Source organism: Eurytemora carolleeae, unplaced genomic scaffold (assembly GCF_000591075.1).
Source record: "Eurytemora carolleeae unplaced genomic scaffold, Eaff_2.0 scaffold1598, whole genome shotgun sequence".
NCBI lineage: Eukaryota > Metazoa > Arthropoda > Copepoda > Calanoida > Temoridae > Eurytemora > Eurytemora carolleeae.
The window spans coordinates 27,675-53,139 of NW_019398114.1; the positions used below are offsets into that span (position 1 = coordinate 27,675).

The 25,465-nt window shown below is 32.1% G+C and overlaps 1 protein-coding gene across 1 annotated transcript; it reads left to right on the forward strand.

The window, feature by feature from the left end:
* The first annotated feature begins 5,200 nt into the window (after nt 1-5,200).
* LOC111716836 (venom carboxylesterase-6) lies at nt 5,201-24,741 on the forward strand. Its single transcript, XM_023492332.1, has 17 exons — nt 5,201-5,325; nt 5,428-5,499; nt 5,682-5,738; nt 6,170-6,243; nt 8,410-8,566; nt 11,359-11,411; nt 11,768-11,902; nt 13,518-13,631; nt 15,725-15,823; nt 17,396-17,527; nt 19,304-19,402; nt 19,833-19,869; nt 20,100-20,154; nt 21,278-21,432; nt 21,703-21,813; nt 22,569-22,621; nt 24,621-24,741. The coding sequence occupies exons 1-17, from the start codon at nt 5,206-5,208 to the stop codon at nt 24,724-24,726; spliced, it is 1,629 nt and encodes a 542-aa protein (XP_023348100.1). The 5' UTR covers nt 5,201-5,205; the 3' UTR covers nt 24,727-24,741.
* The last annotated feature ends 724 nt before the right edge of the window (nt 24,742-25,465 follow it).

Here is a 25,465-nt window from a genome sequence, read left to right on the forward strand (position 1 = left end):
TAAAGAAGATTCTCCTGTCCTTATAGACGCGATAGAAGTAAGATTAGTAGCGATCAAAAGCGCTTTTTTATCGCATTAAGCCTATATCCCCTTTTCATTTTTCGCGAACACTCCCTTTAAACGCTTGATCTCGATATCCAATTTGGAAATTTTTAAATTTGAGGATCATGCTTGATCCCTAAAGTGAAGTTATCTCTGCAGTGTATGAACATCACGGGATTAATTTTATTCCTCTTCGACTCGTCTAGTCCATGGGAAACCAGTGTTCTGTAAATCCTTTCTCTGTTGTATCTCTTCATCTCCTTTTCCTCCTTTCAGGATTCCGCCTTTTCCTGAATTGTTTCATTCTTTCCACCTTTGGTACTTCTTTCCACCTTTGGTACTTCTTTCCACCTTTCAATATCTTTTTTTAAACTAATGTATCATCCCCATCATGTATATTTTCCTTTTATACTGCATATTCTTTCACTCCGTTGTATCATTCCCCATGTTTTATCCTAATTTCACGCCTGTTTTATCATTTTACCTTCTGAATCTTTTCCTTTCCTGTTGTATCTTGCTGTTGGTTGTATCATTACCCCCCTCCCCCCTTTATTTTTTCCTTCCAACTGTATTTTTACATTACTATTGTATCATTTGCCTTCCTGTATCTTTTCCTTTCCTGCTGTATCAGCTTTCACTTGTTGGTTGTATCATTCCCTTTCTATACTTTTCTCATATTATGGAGCCTTCCTATTTAAATGACCTTTTATTCTATCCCTCTTTCTGGATCCGTCTCCTTTTCTTTTTTATAATATCCCCCCCCCCCTTTTCTTTGGGGACCTCCTTCTTCATACGTACGTACCCCTTCCTCTCCTCTCTCCCCGAGCTGCAGGGTTATCCACAAATGATAAAACTTTTCAGACGACTGTACGGAATTTATACTGGCTGTTTCCTTCATGATTCTCTTCAACTTCTGCTCTTCTTTCTTTCTTTCTTTATCTTTATCGAATCATTACATCTTCCATGCATGGTAGAAGACTTATTTGAACACGGGATTCTCACGAGTTTCAAGTCGTCTTTTCTGTCTCATCCCTATAACTCATTATCTCTTTTTTCATATCCGTCCTACTTATGCTCAAAACCTTTGTACATTCTTTGTTTTCTAAAACCTGAAGATGTCACTTTCTATCTAAACGTTCTCTGACTATTGCCCATAAAACCCTCCAACCCCCGGTCCTCCCCCCCCCTGGCCCAGACTCCTCCTTGAAATTTTAGCGTGATTGCATATTTGAAGATGGTGGAGGGATGGTTAAACCTGCTTTACTCCCCCCCCCCCCTTCCTTCCATACCTTTAAACCATCCTTAGTGCCTGAGAACCTGTGATAGCCTTCACACATATATGCACTTGTTTGCACCGCGACTCCTTGCAAGTAATATACACTATTCGTCGGGAATTTTGGAATTAAAGATTCGATTTTAATAAAAGTGATAATTATCGTAAAGAGACACTAAATGTAAGAATATGTTTTCAACACCAATTTTATTTATTCATTTATTTGATTTATAATTCACGTGTTGGATGACAAGGCAGCTGGTGAAGGGTTATTTTGATTTCAGAGATGTTCTTAATAATTTCTTGAAAAAGCACCGAAAAAAATCTAAATTTGAAATGTCAAACTGTTCTTTTTTCCTACTGCACATCCTACTGTACAGGGTGCGCCAAATCTTTCTATTCATACTTTTTTATTCCGAAATAATTGCTTTGACTCATTTTTAGAATTTCGGACTTTTTTGGGGTTGTCATGATTTAAAAAAAAATATTGAAGTTTGAATTGTTCTGAGAGCTGAGTATTTAAAATCTGAGCTCATGCCTTTGATAATAGTTTAAGCATAACCAACCTAATTATATTTCTATCTTAGCCCTGAGGACAAATTTAAAGAATTTGAGCAGCGTCTCATAGTTTGAGTTGCGGCTCAAAAATAGTATGTTTCACTTAAAATTGTATTCAGTGTTTCGTTATTTGAGCCGGCACTCTTTTGGATTCTTTAAATTCGGCCTCTGATGTTAAGATTTCAAAGTAAAAAAAAAGTTTTTTCTTGCTTCACTGTAAGAGAAGAAATGGTTAAATTATAAAAAACTAGTCAATTTTCGCGACAAAGTTTTTATTTTTTCTTAAACATAACTCTTTAGGCCTCGAGGGTATTTTGCAACTTTGGATATTTATTGAGACCGGAACTTTAGTGTGGATGTTGTTAATCTTAAAAGGAGTGTTCGCGAAAAATGAAAGGGGGTACAGGTTTAATGCGATTTTGATCGCTACTAATCTTACTTCTATCTGTTGCGTCTATAAGGAGAAGACGTCTCATACCGAATAACTTTGCGTCCATAAAAATTGAGAAAATTGCAACATACGACTTAGACCGTAAAAAAATCAATTTAATTTCAAACAAATCATTCACATATTACAATCTTTCGCCACGTTTGTATATATTTAATATTTTATAATATTTTTGATTTCATTTTTTCATTTTCGAACATTCCTGGAAAATGTCGTCTTCATTATGAAAAATCCTGGAAACAAGAATAAAAGTAACTATCAGATCATAAAAATATTAAATATTATGAAATATCAACTAAATACGAATGTGTCGAAAAAATATCGATGATTATCGGTTGTAATAACTGAATGATTTTTTTGGAATAAAATTGATTTTTTTACGATCCGAGTTATATGTTGCAACTTTCTGCATTTGTATTGACGTTACGTTCTTCGGTGTGAGTCAGTTTTAACAATTTTCTCCTTATAGGCGCAACAGATAGAAGGAAGATTAGTAGCGATCAAAAGCGCTTTTTTATCGCATTAAGCCTATATCCCCTTTTCATTTTTCGCGAACACTCCCTTTAAACGCTTGATCTCGATATCCAATTTGGAAATTTTTAAATTTGAGGATCATGCTTGATCCCTAAAGTGAAGTTATCTCTGCAGTGTATGAACATCACGGGATTAATTTTATTCCTCTTCGATATCCCGTAGTGGTCATACCCAGCAGAGAACTTTAATTTAGGGATCAGGAGCATTGATCCTCAATTTTAAAAGTATACACATTGGATATCGAGATTAACGATACTCTACACAAAAGTTCCGACAGTAGATCGTGTTTAAAGTCTCATCCTTCTGTAACCCTGTATAATTTGTAGGTTTGAAATAAGAGATATAAGATTACAGCATTATAGGAAAATTTAAATTGAAAAATTTGATTATGTTGAAAACTTTAGCAATTTATTTAAATTAAGTTTTACAATATTTTTAAATATTTATTTGATATCAGATAAAAAATATTTTGAGACTTCTACATTTCTTGCTCCTTACTTTCTTCTTGTTTGAACATCCTCCAATCAATTCGGCTAATTTTGAAAAAAAAATGTTTGGATATCTTGTAATTAGACACTTTACAAGAAAGAACTATCTTTAGAGGATCTTGCTTTTTTCTGAAACCTGTATTTAATTGAACAGGCTGAGGATCTTGCTTTCATGTTTTGGAACTCTATATTTATTTGCTTAAACTCCTGAGTTGCATCTGACGAATCTGACTAAGTAAGACACAAATTTCTGATAAATTCTTGGGGCGGGTGGGGGCGTCTTCCCAGAGATTTCCCTTCCAATTTTTTCTGTTCAACTTTCTTTTTTCTTCTTGCTTCTTGTTTCTTGTTTATGTTAACTTGTCATTTAGTGTCCAATGAATATTACTTACTTACTATAATATAGTAAGTTGTATAATAGTATAAATGCTGCAGACTACTGCAGATTACTACAGACTACTGCAGACTACTACAGACTACTGCAGACTACTACAGACTACTACAGACTACTACAGACTACTACAGACTACTACAGATTACTACAAACTACTGCAGACTACTGCAGACTACTGCAGACTACTACAGACTACTGCAGACTACTACAGACTACTACAGATTACTACAGACTACTACAGACTACTGCAGACTACTGTAGACTACTACAGACTACTGCAGACTACTACAGACGGCAACACGTAACAGTAAACCAAATGGGAAATTAATGTGAATTGAAAACAATGTTGATTTCCAGATAATCTTTTTAACTACAGAATTATTTATGTGATTAAGACAGAAATGTAAATGGAATCCTAGTTGAGCAAACTTTTTGGGGTTTGCACTTTCCGGTCCTTATGTTACACAATAATCTAATGGTATGCAAAAATCGATGATATCGAATGTATATATGATTTATTGAGGTAAGAGTAAACTAAAGGCAAAGGCATTGCAACTCTTCAAAGTCAACATGGTCTTAAAATGAATGCAACTTTTCACAGTTGGATCTATGTGGTAACCAAACAGGTTGCAAAGATAAAGGAATTGGAAAATTTTAGTTTGTGGTAAGAACTCAGTTTTTGTCAAAATTGTAATGTTCGCTTTAAAAACTATTAGCGAATAATTAAAAATAAAAACTATACTTTTTTCAAAAATCATAAAACTAGGATTTTTAAAATTGCGTTTACAAAAAAGGTGTATATTATGACAAGCAGTTTAAAAATTATACAAAATCCATAAAATGAACTACTCCAAATTTTAATAAACCTTTTAAACTTTTTTTTGCTTTAAAATTCGGTGATGGTGATGGACCAAACCTCTGTAGAGTAAAAAAGTAGATGTTAGTTCCATATTTATTAAAAATATATTTCGGTCTGACCCTCGTCAGTTCTTGAGATTGTTTCTGTCACAAATAATTTTGCTTTTTGTCATTACGAACAAAAGAAATCAACATAATTTGATAAGTTTATAAAATAGGTTAATGAGCACACATCAACGATAAATAATCTTCTCTTTTATCCAATTATAACCGGCCCTGTAGTGTCAATCCCATTAGGATTTAAATCTTGATATTTTAAGCAACTGTCGCTGTTGACGACATTAATGAGATAAAATATTTAAGTATTTATTTTTAAGTTTAAAAATTTTTCAATTTTAGGAACAGGGTGCTCCATTAAACATTGACAAAGATATAAGATATTAAGAAAGTTATAATTTATTAAATAAATTAAAATTTGAACAAATTTTGCAATATCTCCATCAATTTTGAAACAAAATGAACTTGAAAACTTCTTAAAGGGTCACTTGAAATAATATTGACAGTCCCTTTAAATAAACAATTTAACTTTATTGCTTAGTTTTCAGAGATCATGGTGGTAGAGTGGAGAATTCTGGCTTGCATGCTGGTCATGCAGGCCAGTTACATCAATCACGTGGTTCAGGGTTGTCAGACTAGGAGTTCACATGACGGAGAAAGAATGAGTCATAAGGTTATTATTATTATTATTATTATTATTATTATTATTATTATTATTATTATTATTATTATTATTATTATTATTATTATTATTATTATTATTATTATTACCCAGGGTACAGAACCAGACTATGACCCTATTCCTACTCCCGGATCCCCGAACTCTATTCCTACAGATCAGACCAAGGAATAAATCTCATTACAAATTTTGTTTATTAGCAGAGTCGGATTTGTTTTCAAATAAATTCTGTTTTTTTTTTAATTTATTTCGTTAAAAGTCCCGTTTAATATTGTTTGGTAGCAGTGTTTATAAATTGTATTGATGGATACAAGATTCTAAAGAAATAAATTAGATTTTTATTTGAAAAGGAATCGAAAAATAATGTTGAGGATGTAGACAGAGAAAGAGAAATCGGAGAAATTAAGGTTAGAAAAATATGATTTCTTTTTTTAAACTCAATCCCCCGGTTTGGCTTTTTATGACTAATCTAAGTTGGGGTTGTAAGATGGGGTGGGGGAGGGGGAGCTTTCCCTTTTTGTTCTTAGAGTTGAGACATGGCCATATACGCCAACGCCAAGAGCTTTAATAATTAAGGAGCGGGAGAGATTTTGAAAAAATATCAAAATTACCCCAGAAAATTTGCAAACAATTTTATTTAAGAATAATATTGACATATATGAAAAATTTGGTAAGTGTTAATTATATTGTTTGGGTGAAACAAAAACAACAATTAATAAAATTTTGATTTTTTATGATAGATTTTTAAAATATGTTGCTATAAATTTCAATTTTACCAAATAAATTTTTTCAAATTATTTAAATTGTTTTTTTTTATGATTTGAATGTTTTGACCTAGGTTGGTAAAAGATGGGAGTTTCCAGTTGCCCAGACTAAGCTTGGTATGCTCTGGGGTACAGTAGAGGAATCAAGGTAAAACTCGTAATAAAACGAAGAGGTAAAGCTTAGCTGAGATGTACACAACCGACCTCCCTATTAATTAATTAATAGAGTGGTCGGTTGTGTACATCACGATATGTTTACGTATCTAACACTATACACTTATATAGAGTGTAATCGTATTTCTTTGGGTTGTTAAAATGTAGATAATTGAAAATTTTACTCTGTGGTAAAACTAAAGAAATAATTTATTCTTTGCCACGAACTCTGATTTTTTATCTTGAGTTTGTGGCAAAGACTTAATTCCTTTTCTTATAAAACTAAAAGATGTATAGTAAAAAAAACTGAAGACAAATTCTAATTTTCTAATCCTTTTATCTTTGCAATCTGATGTTAGAGAGCTCTTTTATAAATCAAACAAATGAATTACACAAAATTTACACAAAAATTACAAAGTTTAAAATATTAAAGACTTACACCGGCATTAGCTTGCAAAGGGATTGGAAAATGAGAGTTTCAGGAAAGTAATCAATGATCAGTTCTTATTTAATTGAAAAGTCTAACCCGTCAAGGGCTCTATCATCTTCCTCCCACCCCCACCCCCTTTCTGCCTCTGATAGCCTGTAGTTTCTACGTACCTGATGTCCCCAAGATAGTTCGGAACCCGGTTAAAACTTCTAAGAACAGCCGCTAGATGACTATGTTCGGGAAGGGAAAGCAGCCCGGCCATATATTCTGAACCGATTCATTTCCCATCTTCAGCTTTCATCAGCAATTTCTCAGCTTACTCAAAATAGGAATTCTTCATTATCCTTCATTAAATCCCACTGATTTCACGACATTGTCATTTGTTTAACCTTCAAAACGTTGTCATTTTGATTGAAGATCTAAAGTATGTGGCTCACAAGAGTTAATGGCTATTCGCCTCTTACAGCCGGTATATCAGGGAGTTGCCATCCTTTGTTGCGCGCACATGCCCCGTAAAATTCCAAAGAGAGGGGGATTGAATTTTGTAGATCCAGAAATTAGTATTTATTTAGGGTTAGGTTAGCTTAAGACATTTTCTGGGCTGAGCTCTGCGGCTAGGACAGGCTAGGGGGCCGAGCGCTGCGGCCACGGGTTAGGTTAAGTTATGACACTTTCTGGGCCGAGCGCTGCGGCTATGACAGGCTAGGGGGCCGAGCGCTGCGGCCACATGTCCTACATTTAAGACCCCACCAGCTGCCAGCTCTCTCAGGCATCCCACAGATATTATTTTTCTGGATCTACAAAATTCAATCCCCCTCTCTTTGTTTTGGAATTTTACGGGGCATGTGCGCGCAACATAGAATGGCAAATGCCGTATATATCAGGGTTTCATTTATTTTCCAATTTCTAATAATAACAACAATAATAATAAAATGCTATCTGAACAAAACTGGAACAAAAATAAAATTTAAGAAATTTCCTGTTAGTTCTTTAGGAATTCCTAGTATTCCTCAAAATTAAGTTAATAATTAAATGCTCGAAGGATTTCTCAATATTGTTTCTGTACATTTCCAAATTTATATTATTGATGATCAGCTATTAATCTCTTAATCTATTTCATATCATAATTGTATCTGTTTTTTTTTAAATTCAGAAATCTTAACTTATTGATCAGTTTCTTCTTTATCGCCAATTCTTCTTTACATAAAAAACCTGTAAAATCATAATTTGTTGATTAGATTAATATTGGATCCTCCCGATTTTAAACATAGTTTTTTTTGGTGACAAGATTGTACCTAAGCTGGGTCTAGGTCAAAGTTTCGTGTTGATTGTACATAGTCCCTCTATATAATATAACATCGTTTGACCCGCCAACAATTTAACGGTGTACTATAATTGTTCCAAAACTAAAGCATTTATTAAAAGTTCAATTTTTCCAAATGCATTAAGATCGAATATTTGTCACTGTTAAGTCCGTTTCATGAACCGGGCCGACAACTGCAGATATAAAGAAAGTTGAGTCTTTGCCACACACTCAAATTTTCTTATCCTTATTTCTTTGCAACCTGAGAGTGTAAACCTTTGATATTTCAAACTTAAATTAGTTGATCTACCAGAATGAAAAGTTTGAAAATTGTAAGGTCTACAACAATATGTTTCAAAGATATAGAAATCAGTAAAATGTAGTTTGTACCAAAGACTCAACTCCTTTACCTATTTATTCACTTTCAGAGGCGGAAAGCGTATTCTAGCGTTCAGGGGGGTTCAGCATGTACAGCCCCCGACAGGGTCGCGTAGATTCAGGCCCCCTGTACCAGTTCAAAAATGGGAAGGAATAAAGGAAGCAAAGCATAACGGTCATATCTGCCCCCAACATCTTGCAACAAAGGTACCTTTTTCTACTAGCCTGTCTACTAGCCTGTCTACTAGCCTGTCTACTAGCCTGTCTACTAGCCTATCTACTAGCCTGTCTACTAGCCTGTCTACTAGCCTGTCTACTAGCTTGAGAACCCAGCATTGCCCAAGTTACTCATAATTACTCCCGCCGCTTTCCAGCACTTGGTCGATTTTAACGAATAATTAAATTTTCAAAATAAAACCAAGCTAAGAACATTCCCGTGGATCTCCCAAGTTCCCCAACCAAAATTTGAGGCAAATCGATCCAGGGGTTCCCGACTTGATCGGACAAACAAACAAACATATACAGTCATTACCTGAAAAATCTGAAGAGGGAAGACGACTTTATAGCAATACGGAAACGTTGTTGCAAGGAAAATAGTTTGACTAGACACTTCTTAGATCAGAAATCAAGTGAAATGGGTCTGTTTACCCTCAACAATTTCTGGTTCCCGTACTCATTGGACTATCTAAAGTCATAACTTGAGTTTAAAAGTCGTCTTCCTGTTCCAGAGTTTTCTGGTTATTACTGTATACATATTTTTAATTTGTTATTTAACATTATTTTTGTGTATCAATTTTTAGTTATTGAAATTTTCAGGAAAACATAAGGTTTTTGTTTCTATAGAAATACGCGTATTGATTAATTTTGATTGATATATTTTTATATTAAAAGATTTTCTAATCATCTTTCGAAGTGACAATTTATTAAAAACAAATACATTGTAGATCATTTTTATTAATATAAAATTTCAACTTTTAAAACTCTGCGTGAGATGGTATTAATTAATTAAACCTTTGTCCAAATATCGATAATTTCAACGTGAAAATGATAAATTTTGGCCCTCAGAGAGTTGAATTGAAAAAAAACCGTATTTCAGATTTATCTTTCTTGAAATTACGGGTTTTAAAATAATGTTATTAAAAAAAAATTATTCCTATGTAACTGAATAAAAATATGGAAATCGTTCAAAATTCTGAGACGTAAAATTTGTTAGTTTAGCATGTTTTAGAGATTATATGAAATCAAAGTCTATTGAATTTTAATTAACCCGGCCTTACAAGGTTACTTTTGTTTATTAGAACCTGGTTTTGGTTTATATTAATGTTTTATCCGAATCAGGTTATTAAAACTGAATGAAACTGTCAATAAATTAAAAAAATTTTAAAACGCATTCTGTTTTAAGCAAATTATTTATTCTGCTAATACAAAGTATAAATTTTTCCCAGTTGCGCACTTAAAAAGAAAAATTTATAATTCGTTAAAATCTGTTTTTCTCTGATAATCTTTCATAATATAGCAATTTGGATATTATTATACTTTAATTGATATATCCAGAGAAATCTTTTATTTTTTTTTCTGAAAAATTACACCGTCAATTAGAACAATTTTTACTCCAAAAGGGAGAATAAATTAAAAGAATTATTCATTTTAAGCCCATTCCATCCACAAAAATGGTTGTAATTCTTAAATTAATTAAAATTAATGAAAGTTCAAACAAAGGCCAAAGGAATTGACTCTTTGCAACAAACTCTGATTTTCTAATCCCAATATCTTTGGAACCCTATGTAGTAAACCTTTGATATTTCAATTTTTTGATATTTTTATCTAAAAAAAGTCATAGTTTGAAATTTCAAAGGTTTACGACGTTGGAATCCAAAGATATAAGGATTAGAAAATCAGAGTTTGTTGAAAAGAGTCAATTCCTTTAAAGAATGTAAAATATAGTTGGTTCCACTTAAAATCGTATTCATTGCTTCAAGATTTAAGCCGACGCTTAATTAAAACCGGTTTTTGGCGGATTTAAGACGCGGCTCAAATTCATTAAATTCGGACACAGTTTTTGTTCAACAATACACTAAAAAATGAAATGTGTTCATCGAGAAAATTAAATTTTCATTCCTACTAATTTTTGTAATTAATGATAATATAAATCACAGCGCATGAGACTAGAGGTAGGGGTGGGGGGTGAGGTGGGGGGATATTGAACATCTTCGTGCCGAATCCCCCCCCCCCCATCTCATTTTTATTTTTGTTCAACAATGTAAAACTGGTTTTTAAAAGTTTCTAAGATTCAATATTTCGAATTAAGAAAAACTCTGAATTTTTTAAGGAAACAATTTTCAAGGGTTTGAGGATATTCTTTATGGGATGAAGTTCTTTGATGAAAGTATATATATAGATTATGATACAAAGTCCAAGAAGAAGTTTTTTGTCATCTTGACATTTTCTTTCTATTTTGCTTTCAATTATTTATAAAAAAAATTAAGTTTCTTCAAACTCAACTTTGAAATATCTAAGGTCAGGGCCATCAAGTTGCAAAGATCAGGGATTTATAGGGATTAGGATTAGGATTGTGACAAAGACTCAATTCCTTTGTAGGAAATTTTGAAAAAAATAGAATTAACATTTTGTCAATAAATTTTAAAAGAAATTAAATTTTTTCAAGGAGAATTTGGATTAATTTTTTTAATGTTCCAAAAATGTTTTGAATTTATTTTCTCACATTTTAATGTTTTAACACCGTAAATCAGGAGCAAACAAAACTTTTAAAAACATCGTTAATCCTGGTTTTTTACTCACCCTGTTTATATAAATAAATAACATAAGAATTTTTCAACTATTTTTAAAGAATTTATTGTTGTGTCGTATCTACAACTAGCATTATATAAAAATAATATAATAAATTGTTATTAGAAAAGGAACGTGAAAGCTATAGTTAAATAAATATTAGGGTTAAGTTTTATATATAAGATGCATAAACTGATTTTATATTTGTTTAGCCTGATATATGGGTTGGAGATGAAGACTGTTTGTGGTTGAATGTGTTCACTAGGTAATATTGAAATATTAAAATAGATCTCAGTTTTTATTGGAGCAATTTTAGCACTTTTTAACAATTATAAATTTTACTCTCAAGCTGTTTTACTTCAGTCAGGGGCGTAAACAGGAATGGTTCCGGGGGGGGGGGGTCTTAAACTTATTTTTTTTTACAGGGGGCTCAGCAACTGTTCGGCCTGAAGTCCCCGTTGAAAAACATAGATTTCAGTGATTAAGGGGCGGGGTCTAAGTCCTGTAGCCCCCCCCCCTGTAGGCGCCTCTGAATGCAACGTACTTACTTTAGAATTCTTTGCATGATAAGAATTAAAATTAATACATTTTAAAACTTTTATTGATTTGTTTTTTTTTCAGGGATTTAGTGGTGAGTAAACGTCGGCCTGTTATGGTCTGGATTCATGGCGGGAACTTTGCACGTGGTTCTGCCGCGGAATATTCCCCAGATTATCTGCTGGATCAGGATATCGTCTTAGTTACCATACAGTACAGGTGTTGCAATTTTTAACATAATAATAAACAACATCATGATATTTTTCTAGGAGGGAGTAAAATAAATTCTAGGGGGGGCGCCAAATTAAAAAATTTTACCCACCCCTACAGAATCCTTATTTACGCCCCTGAGTTTGAGGTTTTATATTGGATAATTTTTTCGTTCTCACTAATTGTCCTGATTGGCCCAATAAAAGCTATGACTTTTAAACATCAATAATATATATATATATCAATAATTTGATTCAAATTGTAATTTTGAATATAGATTAAATAAAAAGATAACTTTCATTATTAATTTTCGTTTAGTGTTTTGAAATTGTATACATGTTGGTTTAAAGAAAATTGTTTCTGGAATCCATGGTATTCTGTTACTTCTTCATTTTTATTCTAATGTCGATAATCAATTATTATCAATCAATACTTAGAATGAAGATGTTTCTAAAATTGACAATGTAATGTGTAATGATTAAGTTTTTTAAACATTGAAAATATCTAATTCATTGATAATGATTATAACGAGTTCACTTTTAAGAAAGATTTTTTTGCTTACGTTAACAATTTTGAGTGAAAACAGAGATCGTGAAAATAGTTCGTCATTGGCAAGCACGTAACTCACTGAAAACTTCAAAGCATTTGAAGTACTGGGCTGTATTTGAAGTACCGGGCTGTATTTGAAGTACCGGACTGTATTTGAAGTACCGGACTGTATTTGAAGTATTGGACTGTATTTGAAGTACCGGACTGTATTTGAAGTACCGGACTGTATTTGAATATTTGACGTACCTGACTATATTTGAAGTATTGGACTGTATTTGAAGTACCGGACTGTATTTGAAGTACCGGGCTGTATTTGAAGTACAGGACTGTATTTGAAGTAACTACCGGACTGTGGACTGTATTTGAAGTACTGGACAGTATTTGACGTACCTGACTGTATTTGAAGTATTGGACTGTATTTGAAATACCGGACTGTATTTGACGTACCTGACTGTATTTGAAGTACCGAGCTGTATTTGAAGTACTGGACTGTATTTGACGTACCTGACTGTATTTGAAGTATTGGACTGTATTTGAAGTATTGGACTGTATTTGAAATACCGGACTGTATTTGACGTACCTGACTGTATTTGAAGTACCGAGCTGTATTTGAAGTACCGGACTGTATTTGAAGTACCTGGCTGTATTTGAAGTACCTGACTGTATTTGAAGTACCGGACTGTATTTGAAGTACCGGACTGTATTTGAAGTACTGGACTGTATTTGAAGTACTGGACTGTATTTGAAGTACCGGGCTGTATTTGAAGTACTGGACTGTATTTGAAGTACCGGACTGTATTTGAAATACCGGACTGTATTTGAAGTACCGGACTGTATTTGAAGTACCGGACTGTATTTGAAGTACTGGACTGTATTTGAAGTACCAGACTGTATTTGAAGTACCAGACTGTATTGACATACCTGACTGACCTTCATCCAGCCTTGAGCAAGTTGTACAGTATAGACGGCGAAACAGTACAGTACAACAAATTAATCATCTCCTTCTAGTAGGAGCCTAATGTGGAGTTGGGTTTTCTAAAAGGGTGGCACATAAAATAATTCATGTTTTGTTTAGATTGGGAATGTTTGGTTTCCTATCAACTGAAGACAGTCTTTTACCTGGAAACTATGGTATGCGTGACCAGCTCGCTGCTCTTCTATGGGTCAAACAGAACATAGAAGCTTTCAGGTTCTTTACTATTATTGTTAAAAATTGCTAAAAAATCTGAAAGCTAAATTCTTAGATCGTAATTAAATGCAAAAATAAACACAATTAATTCTCAAAAAAAAATATCAATTTTGTAATCGATCTTTTAATAACGCATTTAGCATAAAGTTCTTTAAGACATGTTAAAGGGACTGTAAAGGAAAAATGAAAGGGGGTATAGGCTGAAAGCTAATCACTTTAGCTTTTCATCGAGACCCTTGAGACGCCTATCTGAAGTTCCTAACTCGAGAGTTGATATAAAGCTGTTTCAAACTTGTACGAAAATGCATATATATACAATTTCGTATAGAAATAGTAGGTTTAAACAGACCATGCTCAGAAAAACAGCAACCAATCTGAAAAAGATGATATCCCAGAGAAAGCTAATTGTAATTTAGGTTTACTTTTATATTTGTTGTTTCTATTTTCAATAGATTTCATTCATAATAATATTATTTTTACGTCCGTATTACTTGACCAGAAATTCCACCAATGGCAGTGCAGTAAAGTGGCCACGTGATACAGGCGGAGACACGTGACCAGTATACTGCTCTGCCATTGGTGATAGTTCTGGTCACGTGATTTAAGTTTCAGATTTTCAAAATTTTACATATATGAATTTTCGTATAATCTTAACACAGTTTTATATCAATTTCTCGAGACAGGGACATCAGATAAAACTTTCATGGGTCGCGATCAAGAGCTAAAGTGATTAGCTTTCAGCCTATACCCCCTTTAATTTTTCCTTTACTGTCCCTTTAAACTAATTTTTGTACAGTTTTTGCGTTCCGAAGAATACAATTTATAACAATTTTGTTTATCTCCAGATTGCAGAATAATGTAATTTTCAATTTATCTTAAGGGAACAGTTGTTGTAATTTCGAGTAACCGTTCATTTAAAAAAGAGGTGCTTGCCTTTTTCAATACAATGCTCTTTAAAACTTTATCTGATCAATAATATGGAAGCCATCTTCGTTTTTCTAACTTATTTTTTCTTTCTTTAGGAGAAATTCGCAAGTCACTTATATTGTATATGTTGTACAGTGGGGATCCTGGTTAAATAACCCTTGTTGGACCACATGAGGGGGGGGGGTAGTGTTCATTTTTCTAACTTAGTTTTTCTTTCTATAGCAGAAATTCGCAAGTCACTTTTAGATAGAAACCACAATTGAAAATAATCTATTGTCAAAACTAAAATATAGATATCTTATTTTTTCTTGAGCAGACACAGCTTTTTAGGGAACCGTTGTGAATCGAATTTTCTTAATTAGTAAAGAACATCAACAAACAATTCTAACAAGCTGCTCCTATAATATTCATTTAGACATTATTAAAACAAGATTAATCTAGTAAGTAGGCATGCAACTGCAATGGCGGGTTATGGGGGGGATGGGGTTGTCTTCCCCCCGAAAGAAAATTAGGACTTTCTTGCACTTTAATTTAATTTTTTAATTTTTTGTCTGCGGCGCCACTTATTCACTAAAAATGAAGATTTTTTATAAAAATTAAAATCTTGCTAACACATTCTTTCCTCTTACCCCCAGCTGGTCATGGTTTTGACATGCAAAAGAAATTGAGTTTTTGCAACAAATTCTGATTTTCTAACCCCTATATCTTTGTGACCCGATGTCGTAGATCTTAGATTTTTTAAACTATGGCTTCTGTTTGATCAAATAGTTGTAGTTTGAAATATCACAGGTTTACACCATCAATTTTCAAAGATATAGGGATTCGAAATTTTGAATTTGTGGCTAAAACTCAATTCCTTTCGCTCTAGATTTAGGGTCATTTGAAATTATGCGAACAGTTATTTCAAAGCTGCAGTACTGTTTCATGTGTATATTTATATACTTTTCTGAAGAAAAAAAACGCATTTAAAGATGTTGAAGGATTTACTATGACAAATGTGTGAAACAAAAAGTATCATGAAAATATTTAATTTGTATATTAAAGTAAACTATCAAGGTGTTCACTAATATTCTATATGTTGTATAGTGGGGATCCTGGTCAAATAACCCTAGTTGGACAGCAGGCTGGGGGGGCTAGTGTTCACTAATATTCTATATGTTGTATAGTGGGGATCCTGGTCAAATAACCCTAGTTGGACAGCAGGCTGGGGGGGCTAGTGTTCACTACCATCTTCTCTCTCCACTCACTAGAGGACTCTTTAACAGGTAACAGAACGAAGATTACGGCAAAGAAACTGAGTTCTTGCTTCAAACTCTAATTATCTAATCCCTATATCTTTGGAACAGGATGATGTAAAACCTTTGATATTCTAAACTGAGGCAATTTGAACTAACAGAATTCATAGTTTGAAATATCTAAGGTCAACGACATCGAGCTGCAATTGATATAGACATTAAAAAATCAGAGTTTGTGATAAAAACTAAGTTCTCTTAATATTTTCCTACACATGTAAAAGGTTATTTAGTCTTTTTTGACTTCTTATACAGCCCTCAAAATTAGTTTTTTGATAGAAATACCTAACATCAAATTAATTCTTTACGCGAAAAAATATTATAGTTTACAAAAAAAAAATATAATTTTAAGTAGCATATGAAATATTTATATTTGCGCTGAAGTTGAAAATAATTAACTTTTGTCATTCCCCTTTCTAGTTAAAAACTAAATATTTTACAAAAAATTAAATCTAACTATAAAAGATGTTTGCAAGATTCAGAGCATTAATTTGCATTAATTTGCACTGCTAGAAGAAAAGTATTAATATAGTTTGTTATTTTTTTCTTTTTGACCAACTTGTAGATTTTTACTGAACAGACGAGCAAGCAAACGATTTATTGTTAATCGAAAATTTTTGTTCAATTAAAAAAAAGTCACTTAAAATATTCACGACTTTAGCTCATTTTAACACTAAATCATCTGAATAGAATGTATATATTCACATTTATGACGTCAAAACATTAAATTTATTCATTTTTTTATTAAAACAATAAGATCTCTAGTACAGTGCTTCACATTTATGACGTCAAAACATTAAAAATATTCATTTTATTTAAACAATAAGATCTCTAGTACAGTGTTTACAACGAAATTTTCAGAGCAGTATCTTTATCTAGATCTTTGTATTCTAGAGCTGTATCTTTATCTCTATTTTTGTATTCTAGAGCTGTATCTTTATCTCTATTTTTGTATTCTAGAGCTGTATCTTTATCTAGTATGTATTCTAGAGCTGTATCTTTATCTAGATCTTTGTATTCTAGAGCTGTATCTTTATCTAAATCTTTGTATTCTAGAGCTGTATCTTTATCTAGTATGTATTCTAGAGCTGTATCTTTATCTAGATCTTTGTATTATAGAGCTGTATCTTTATCTAGATCTTTGTATTCTAGATCTGTACCTTTATTTAGATCTTTATATTCTAGAGCTGTATCTTTATCTGGATCTTTGTATTCTAGAGCTGTATCTTTATCTAGTATGTATTCTAGAGCTGTATCTTTATTTAGATCTTTGTAATCTAGAGCTGTATCTTTATCTAGATCTTGGTATTCTAGAGCTGTATCTTTATCTAGATCTTTGTACTCTAGAGCTGTATCTTTATCTAGATCTTTGTATTCTAGAGCTGTATTGTTATCTAGATCTTCGTATTCTAGAGCTGCATTTTTAACTGGATCTTTGTATTCTAGAGCTGTATCTTTATCTAGATCTTTGTATTCTAGAGCTGTATCTTTATCTAGATCTTTGTATTCTAGAGCTGTATCTTTATCTCTATTTTTGTACTCTAGAGCTGTTTCTTTATCTGGATCTGCCCTATGCTGGTGGGCAAGCTTGAAGCGCCCCCTGGAGCGCGCAAATAAACTCGCTAAGCTGGTCGACTGCCAGAACCAAGACAAGGAGACCATGATCAAATGCCTCAGGTACAAGGTTACCAAACCAAAAAGGATGAGACTTCAATGACGACCAACAAATTATGAAATGTAATAAGAAGAAGACTGAATTTAATATTTTACACTAAAAATAGTCTTTAAATGTTCTGCTATTTGATCTGGTATATGTTCTGCTATATGACCTGGAATATGTTCTGCTATATGATCTGGTATATGTTCTGCTATATAATCTGGTTAATGTTCTGCTATTTGATCTGGTATATGTTCTGCTATATGATCTGGTAAATGTTCTGCTATATGATCTGGTAAATGTTCTGCTATATGATCTGGTAAATGTTCTGCTATATGATCTGGTAAATGTTCTGCTATATGATCTAGTAAATGTTCTGATCTGGTATATGTTCTGCTATTTGATCTGGTAAATGTTCTGCTATTTGATCTGGTTAATGTTCTGCTATATGATCTGGTATATGTTCTGCTATTTGATCTGGTTAATGTTCTGCTATATGATCTGGTAAATGTTCTGCTATATGATCTGGTAAATGCTCTGCTATTTGATCTGGTAAATGTTTTACTATATGATCTGGTATATGTTCTGCTATATGATCTGGTAAATTTTCTGCTATATAATCTGGTATATGTTCTGCTATTTGATCTGGTAAATGTTCTGCTATTTGATCTGATAAATGTTCTGCTATATGATCTGGTAAATGTTCTGCTATATGATCTGGTATATATGTTCTGCTATATGATCGAGTAAATGTTCTGCTATATGATCTGGTAAATGTTCTGCTATATGATCTAGTAAATGTTCTGCTATTTGATCTGGTTAATGTTCTGCTATATGATCTGGTAAATGTTCTGCTATATGATCTAGTAAATGTTCTGCTATATGATCTGGTATATGTTCTGCTATATGATCTGGTAAATGTTCTGCTATATGATCTGGTATATGAACTGGTATATGTTCTGGTACCGAAATAAACAAGTTTCCAGCTGCAGGGTACCAAAACTGTGTGTAAAAAATCTGCATTGCTTCTGTACAGTAATCTCAGAAGTTTTATCTTTTATGATACAAACTACAGTGAGCCCCATGAAACTCTGGACAGGAAGACGACATTTTAACAACATTATGCGTATTTCATGTTGTTACTAAGCAAATATTTAAACAACCAGCATGTGGATCATTGAATCATTTAAATTCAAAACTTAAGTCCACAGTTATATGAGACCAAATCCAGATTTTCTAATGTTGAAAATAGCAACGGTTTCAAATTTGTTAAAAAAAGAATGTTGTTATTATTAAATATGATATAAAAAAATATTTGATTATCTTTGATTTTGATAAGAAATCCTATATAAATCTTCTAAAAAACTGAGGTTAATCTGCAGAAAAAATAAATTAAAAAGCCTTAAAAAAAGAAAATAAACGAAAAAGATCAGAAAAACATCTAATAAAAAGTACAATTTTCAAATTTATAATACAAATCTTAAACTATAAATACACAAAAAAGAAACTAAGAAAGACGGGACTAAAAATTGTAGAAACAAGTGTTTTTCTGTGGTTAAGTAAAGAAGGGGGAAGGAGGGGGGGCTTCTTCTAGTGCATTTCTCTGTGAAAGAAAGAATCGGGCCCAGAAAATGTCACTGTATTCATTAAAACGATGTTAGCGTGGCTTCTTTTATTTGGATGACGATTTATTTAATTTGAACCAAAGAAGTAAAGAGAAATTAAATAAAAAAAATGTTTGATTATGTTTTTAATCAAAATATTTTCCTGGACTTCTCTTGATGATTGTGATTTAGGGAGAAGCCAATGGATTTACTGATGAACACACATCCTAACTTTTATGAATGGAAACATTTAGAGCAGAACCAGGAACCTCTTACTTCCTGGTCTCCCAGGTATACCTTACATTGCTTATATTTATCCTCTTGCAGTTTCTATATATATTTATCAACTTTACTTTTTCTATATACACTTATCCTCTTAGCTGTTTCTTTTTATAATTATCTTTACTGCTGATTCTCTATACCTCTTTGCTGTTTCTCTATATATTTATCCTCTTTGCTGTTTTTCTATATATTCATTCTCTTTGCTGTTTCTCTATACATTCATCCTCATTGTTGTTTCAATATATATTTATCCTCTTTTCTGTTTCTATACATATTTATCCAAGTTGCTGTTTTTATAATTATTAATCGTCATTGCTTTTTCTATATACTTATCGTATTTGCTGTTTCCATGTACTTATATTTACTCTGTTTGCTGCTTCTATATATACCTGCCCTCATATCTAAATCTTGTATAGTAAATATAGTTACCATATTGCAGGGTTGATGTAGAGGCTACTGTCCCATTTATGCCTCAGGTAAATATTTTTCCAATATTTTTTGTTAAAGATTTACTTTTTTAAATATTGCCATTCAAACAAAACTTTTTAAAGAATTACTGAAGTTCTGAAATGAAGTAAATGTAAAATAAATTTGTTTATCTTATACTTGCACCCAAAATCGAAACAGTAATGTCGCATAATATTAAACTATTTCTCTGCCTGGAGGTGTTAAAATCATTTCGATTATAAACAACTGAATATTTAAGGAACCGATTGATTTGATGACAAGTGGTAACTTCCAGCACGTTCCATTCATAATAGGTACAGTTTGATTCAATTTCCAGAACGTTCCATTCATAATAGGTACAGTTTGATTCGATTTCCAGCATGTTCCATTCATAATAGGTACAGTTTGATCTAATTTCCAGCACGTTCCATTCATAAAAAGTACAGTTTGATTCAATTTCCAGCACGTTCCATTCATAATAGGTACAGTTTGATTCAATTTCCAGCACGTTCCATTCATAATATGCAGTTTGATCTAATTTCCAGGACGTTCCATTCATAAAAAGTACAGTTTGATTCAATTTCCAGCACGTTCGAATCCTAAGAAATATATTTAAATTTCAGATCCAGCTCGTTACATTCATAATAGATATATTTAAATTCCATTTCCAGCACGTTCTATTCATAATAGGTATAATTGGATTCCGGAACGTTACATTCATAGTATTAGGTATAATTGAATTCTGTATCTAGCACGATCCAATTATAACGGGTGTATTTCATTTTCAGCCCTTTTTACTCATACAATTATGATTATGATTATTTTTTTAATATACAGAATACAACGCAATAAAAACAAGATCCACTCATTCTCGTCTCTTTTGACCTTTTTCTATTGTTTTCAAGGTTGGGATAATTGAAAATAATTGTTAATCCAAGTATTTCATGAAAAATTCTTCGACATAATTCAAAACATTCTTTTCATTTTTCTTCTTTTTGTTTTTAGCCTTATTTTTATCTCTTTTGAGTTGATTTAGTTTGCATGGAATGGGATCAATCAATTTGTAAAATTGCAGAAAAGAATTGGGAGGAAAAGAAATTGAAAGCTCAACTTTTTTATTTTCCAAACCTTACATCTTGGTAACCTGAGCTGGGAGCTTTTGAATGGTGGATATCAGGATAAATGCTTGAGCCACTCTTTTTCTTAATCTCGAGATTAAATAAAGCTTGTTCTCCTCTTGCTATTAATCTCCAGATTAATTAACCGATCGGGATTAAGGATATCCCATTCTAAAGTTTTCAGCTCTGATGTCGTAGACCTTTGATATTTCAAACACTGAAAATCATTCCAGAAGATGCTACGTTTACATAATCAGGTTTCAAAGATAAAGGTTTTAGGCAGTTGGCAGTGAAAAGTTGCTCTAAAAAATCTGTTTAGGAGTAACTGATGATGAGGGAGCAGGCAGAGGAGCAACATTTTTCTCCGATATGGCCGGAGTCAGAGATTTCGAGGAGAACTTTGAAAAGATCGGTCCTCTGCTTTTTGGGTTCCATGATGGGCAGTCGGAAGCTCCAAAAATTATGGCTAAGAAGGTATAAAATTGATGAAATTGATGAATTTGATGAAATTGATGAAATTGAAGAAATTGATGAAATTGATGAAATTGATGAAATTGATGAAATTGATGAAATTATGAAATTGATGAAATTGATAAAATTGATGAAATTGATGAAATTGATGAAATTGATGAAATTGATGAAATTAATGAAATTGATGAAATTTATATTAGTATACATTATTTAGATAAAAATTGTGTTTTTTAGTAAGAAATGAAGAAAAGATTGTCAAAAAATAATCTCTAGGTGAAGGATTTTTATTGGGCTGAGAAGCGGCTCGATAAAGATATAGCTTCCTCGCTCATTGACGCAATATCAGACAGTTCTTACGCACATCCTATAGATACGACAGGAAAGGTAGGATCAATTTGTACAATGTACGCAAAACAGATACTGCGTCTACAGGTAAGCTTTGAAATTCACTTTTACACTTAGAATGAATCATAAAGAAAATTAATTGATCGCAACTATTTTTATTTATGTAGAAATCTATAATAGAGAATTGTTATTAACCAATGAATGAATCATAAAGAAAAATGGAATTGATCGGACCTATTTTTATTTATCTAGATATCTATAATAGAGAATTGTTATTAACCAATACCGGCAGAGCTATAATTAGTTCCAATTCATCTTCAGATCTTTTAAACTTAAAAGCGTCGAAACTTTGTCAGTTATACTTTTTGCAGCCTAGGAGTGCGATTTTTATTGTGGATATTCTGGTTCACATTACAATAAAACAGTCTCAAAAGATCTGTAATCGATTGATTGATTGAATGACTCTTAATGAAAAAGTTATTTAAAAGTAATTTTAGGATTTCTAATTCTGAAACCTTGAAAGTGAAACGATCTTTACACTGCTTACAGAAAACCCTTTCACGAAGTAAAAATGAATTCAAAATATTATTTTTAAAGATATATATCTACTTTAAAAATCGATTGGCGATTATACTCCCAATTAAATGAACCGAAGAGAGGAAAATTGCTTTCATCGAAATTATTTTAATCGATTAAACTTCTTTCTTGGAATCATATTTTAAAAATACGTTTAAACTCCGAACCTTCTTTGTAAGAAAAAATTGATTGAAAATTCTAAAAACCATTTTGTTTAGATTCATGCAATGAAGAGTGCTGCTCCTGTGTATGTTTATCATTTTGGATACAAGTATGTTTTCTATTGTCTATACTGGGTGGGGGGGGTAATATCAGATTTAAGAAATTACATAATTTTTCAAACTAAGAACTCAACTCAGCCTTTCTCACAGCTAAAAGTGTCCCTGATATCAAGTAAATAGTTTAATGTACGGGAAATATTGGTAGAATCCACAAAATTTCCGGCTTTCCTAGCAAAAATGCGATGGTTATTTCATGCATGCAATTTATATTTAAAGTGTTTCATGTCCTATTCACATAGGTACACTTAAAACATGTTTCTGATGAATAAATAATTGTTTCTTCCAAGCTTAAAAAATGTTTAGTTATGATCTTATCCCTTATTGTTGTCCTAGAAAAAAAAATCCACAGAGAAACCACAAAATTAAGAACTAAGATATCTTAACGAGACCTGTGTGTATCGGACTTTTTACTGGAAAAAAAAAAGTTCGAATTATCCGATGTTAAAAAAGTAAAACAAACAAATCTATCCTGATAATCTTAAAAATCCTGATAAGGTAAAAAGTGCTGTAAATGGTAAAACTATCTTAATATTGGTTTTTTAATGTGATAAAGAGAATAAGACAATTATTTCTTTGATCTATAGAAGTGCAAGGAATCGCCAAGGAAAATCTTTTCACAAAAGATAATCTCGTAATTTAAAAGAATTTTGAAATTTTTAAGGCTTTGTCGGGAAAATCTCTGAATATGTAAAAGTAATCTGCGATTCATAAACTTTAAATATATTTCATTTGGTGGATTTGGTGTACTGTACTTGTCTTAAATATTATGTATGTGCAAGCTGATTAAAAGTCGGCAAGGTACTTAAAATGAACCGAAGTTTTCAGTGACCTTTAAACCTTTAGCTGCAAGCAAAAATAAATAAGAAAACTGGTTTTTTTCTATATACATTTTCATTTTTCGCTTCGGGGTTCTTTATAATAAGGAAGGAAATTGAAATAATTACCTTTTTCAGAGATATTTTAACCATTGATACTCAGATAAAGGTTACCAGAACAGAGTATCTTTATTATTAAAAAGCCTTTTGTCGAGATCTCGAGAAATTGTGGAGATTTTCTGGCTCAATTTTTTTATTGTTTTTGTTACAAGCTCCATTTTTGGTTGCAAGTTTTCACGAAAAAAAAGAAATATTTTTCAGAAAATTTTCTGTTGTTAATCTCTGATGGCACTCTTTATATGAAAGCTAGGAATTAAATGTTCACAGCGCATTTAAATCTCTGCTCTCTTTCGTTATTTTACGTCATTGAGAAATACAATTAAAAAACAAAGATTTTGAGCCAAAGCTTTGAAGAAATATTAAAAGCATAAAACAGGTTTACTTTTTTAAACTCTGACCCCTCTATATATTTGTTATGTGTGAGAAGTCAAAATATTCCTAAGTACCAGAAGGAATTGTTCATAGCCGGTAGAATGTAACATTTGAACATTTTTGTAACTTTGCTAAAAATGAATTTTTAAAAATATTTTAGGGGAATTTTTAACTCTCTAAAAGTAACATTACAGAGACTGTATAAGCCTAAGTGACCCTCCATGTATAGATGTCAATTCTCCGTTTCACAATGCTATCCTTGAAATCTTTGTCTAATCAATTGTATGAATTAGAGACAAATGTTTCTGAATTTAGAAACGGATTGTTTTCAATTGATAAGATAAAGGTTTCTAGGTTTCTAGGGTACTGTTGTGGATCGGGCATTGAACTTACGCTTACTGCAGTGTCTTCTTGACTTGAAACTATTATTAGAACAGTAAATACATATTTTCATAAATTAAGGAATTGAATGTTTGCTGCAAACTTAAATTTTCAAATCCCTGTATCTGTGCAACCAAATGGTTTAGAAAATCAGAGTTTGTGGCAAAAACTCAATTCCTTTAGAAGAAAAATAAAAACTGATTTAGCAAGAAAAAATCCTTAGTTAATGTGTTCTTAAAACTATTCTCTAACAGTTGTATTCACGTTGGTTCAGAACTAGTTGAATGAACTCCATGTTTAGGGGTGAGTTTTCTATGACTCGCCTGGCGACGAATGAGTATCCTCCCAAAATTGTGGACACAGATATTAACCTCGGAGCTGCAAACGGTAATAAAGAATATACTTAAGAAAAATTATCTATTTTCGTATTTTCGCTAAAACAAATATGAATACTTATATTTATAGATAAAGATTTAACCAAACTAGTTTCAACCTGTTTTCTAGATTCACGGACTCCAATATCACAATTGTAATGATTATTAATTAAACTTTTTTTTGAGAAAAAAATTCCAAATTTGTGGATTCATATATTTAATTTACGTACCAGATACCTGGTATACCTGATATACCTGATATACATGATATACATGATATACCTGATATACCTAATATACCTGATATACCTGATATACCTGATATACCTGATATACCTGATATACCTGATATACCTGATATACCTGATATACCTGATATACCTGATATACCTGATATACCTGATATACCTGATATACCTGATATACCTGATATACCTGATATACCTGATATACCTGATATACCTGATATACCTGATATACCTGATATACCTGATATACCTGATATACCTGATATACCTGATATACCTGATATACCTGATATACCTGATATACCTGATATACCTGATATACCTGATATACCTGATATACCTGATATACCTGATATACCTGATATACCTGATATACCTGATATACCTGATATACCTGATATACCTGATATACCTGATATACCTGATATACCTGATATACCTGATATACCTGATATACCTGATATACCTGATATACCTGATATACCTGATATACCTGATATACCTGATATACCTGATATACCTGA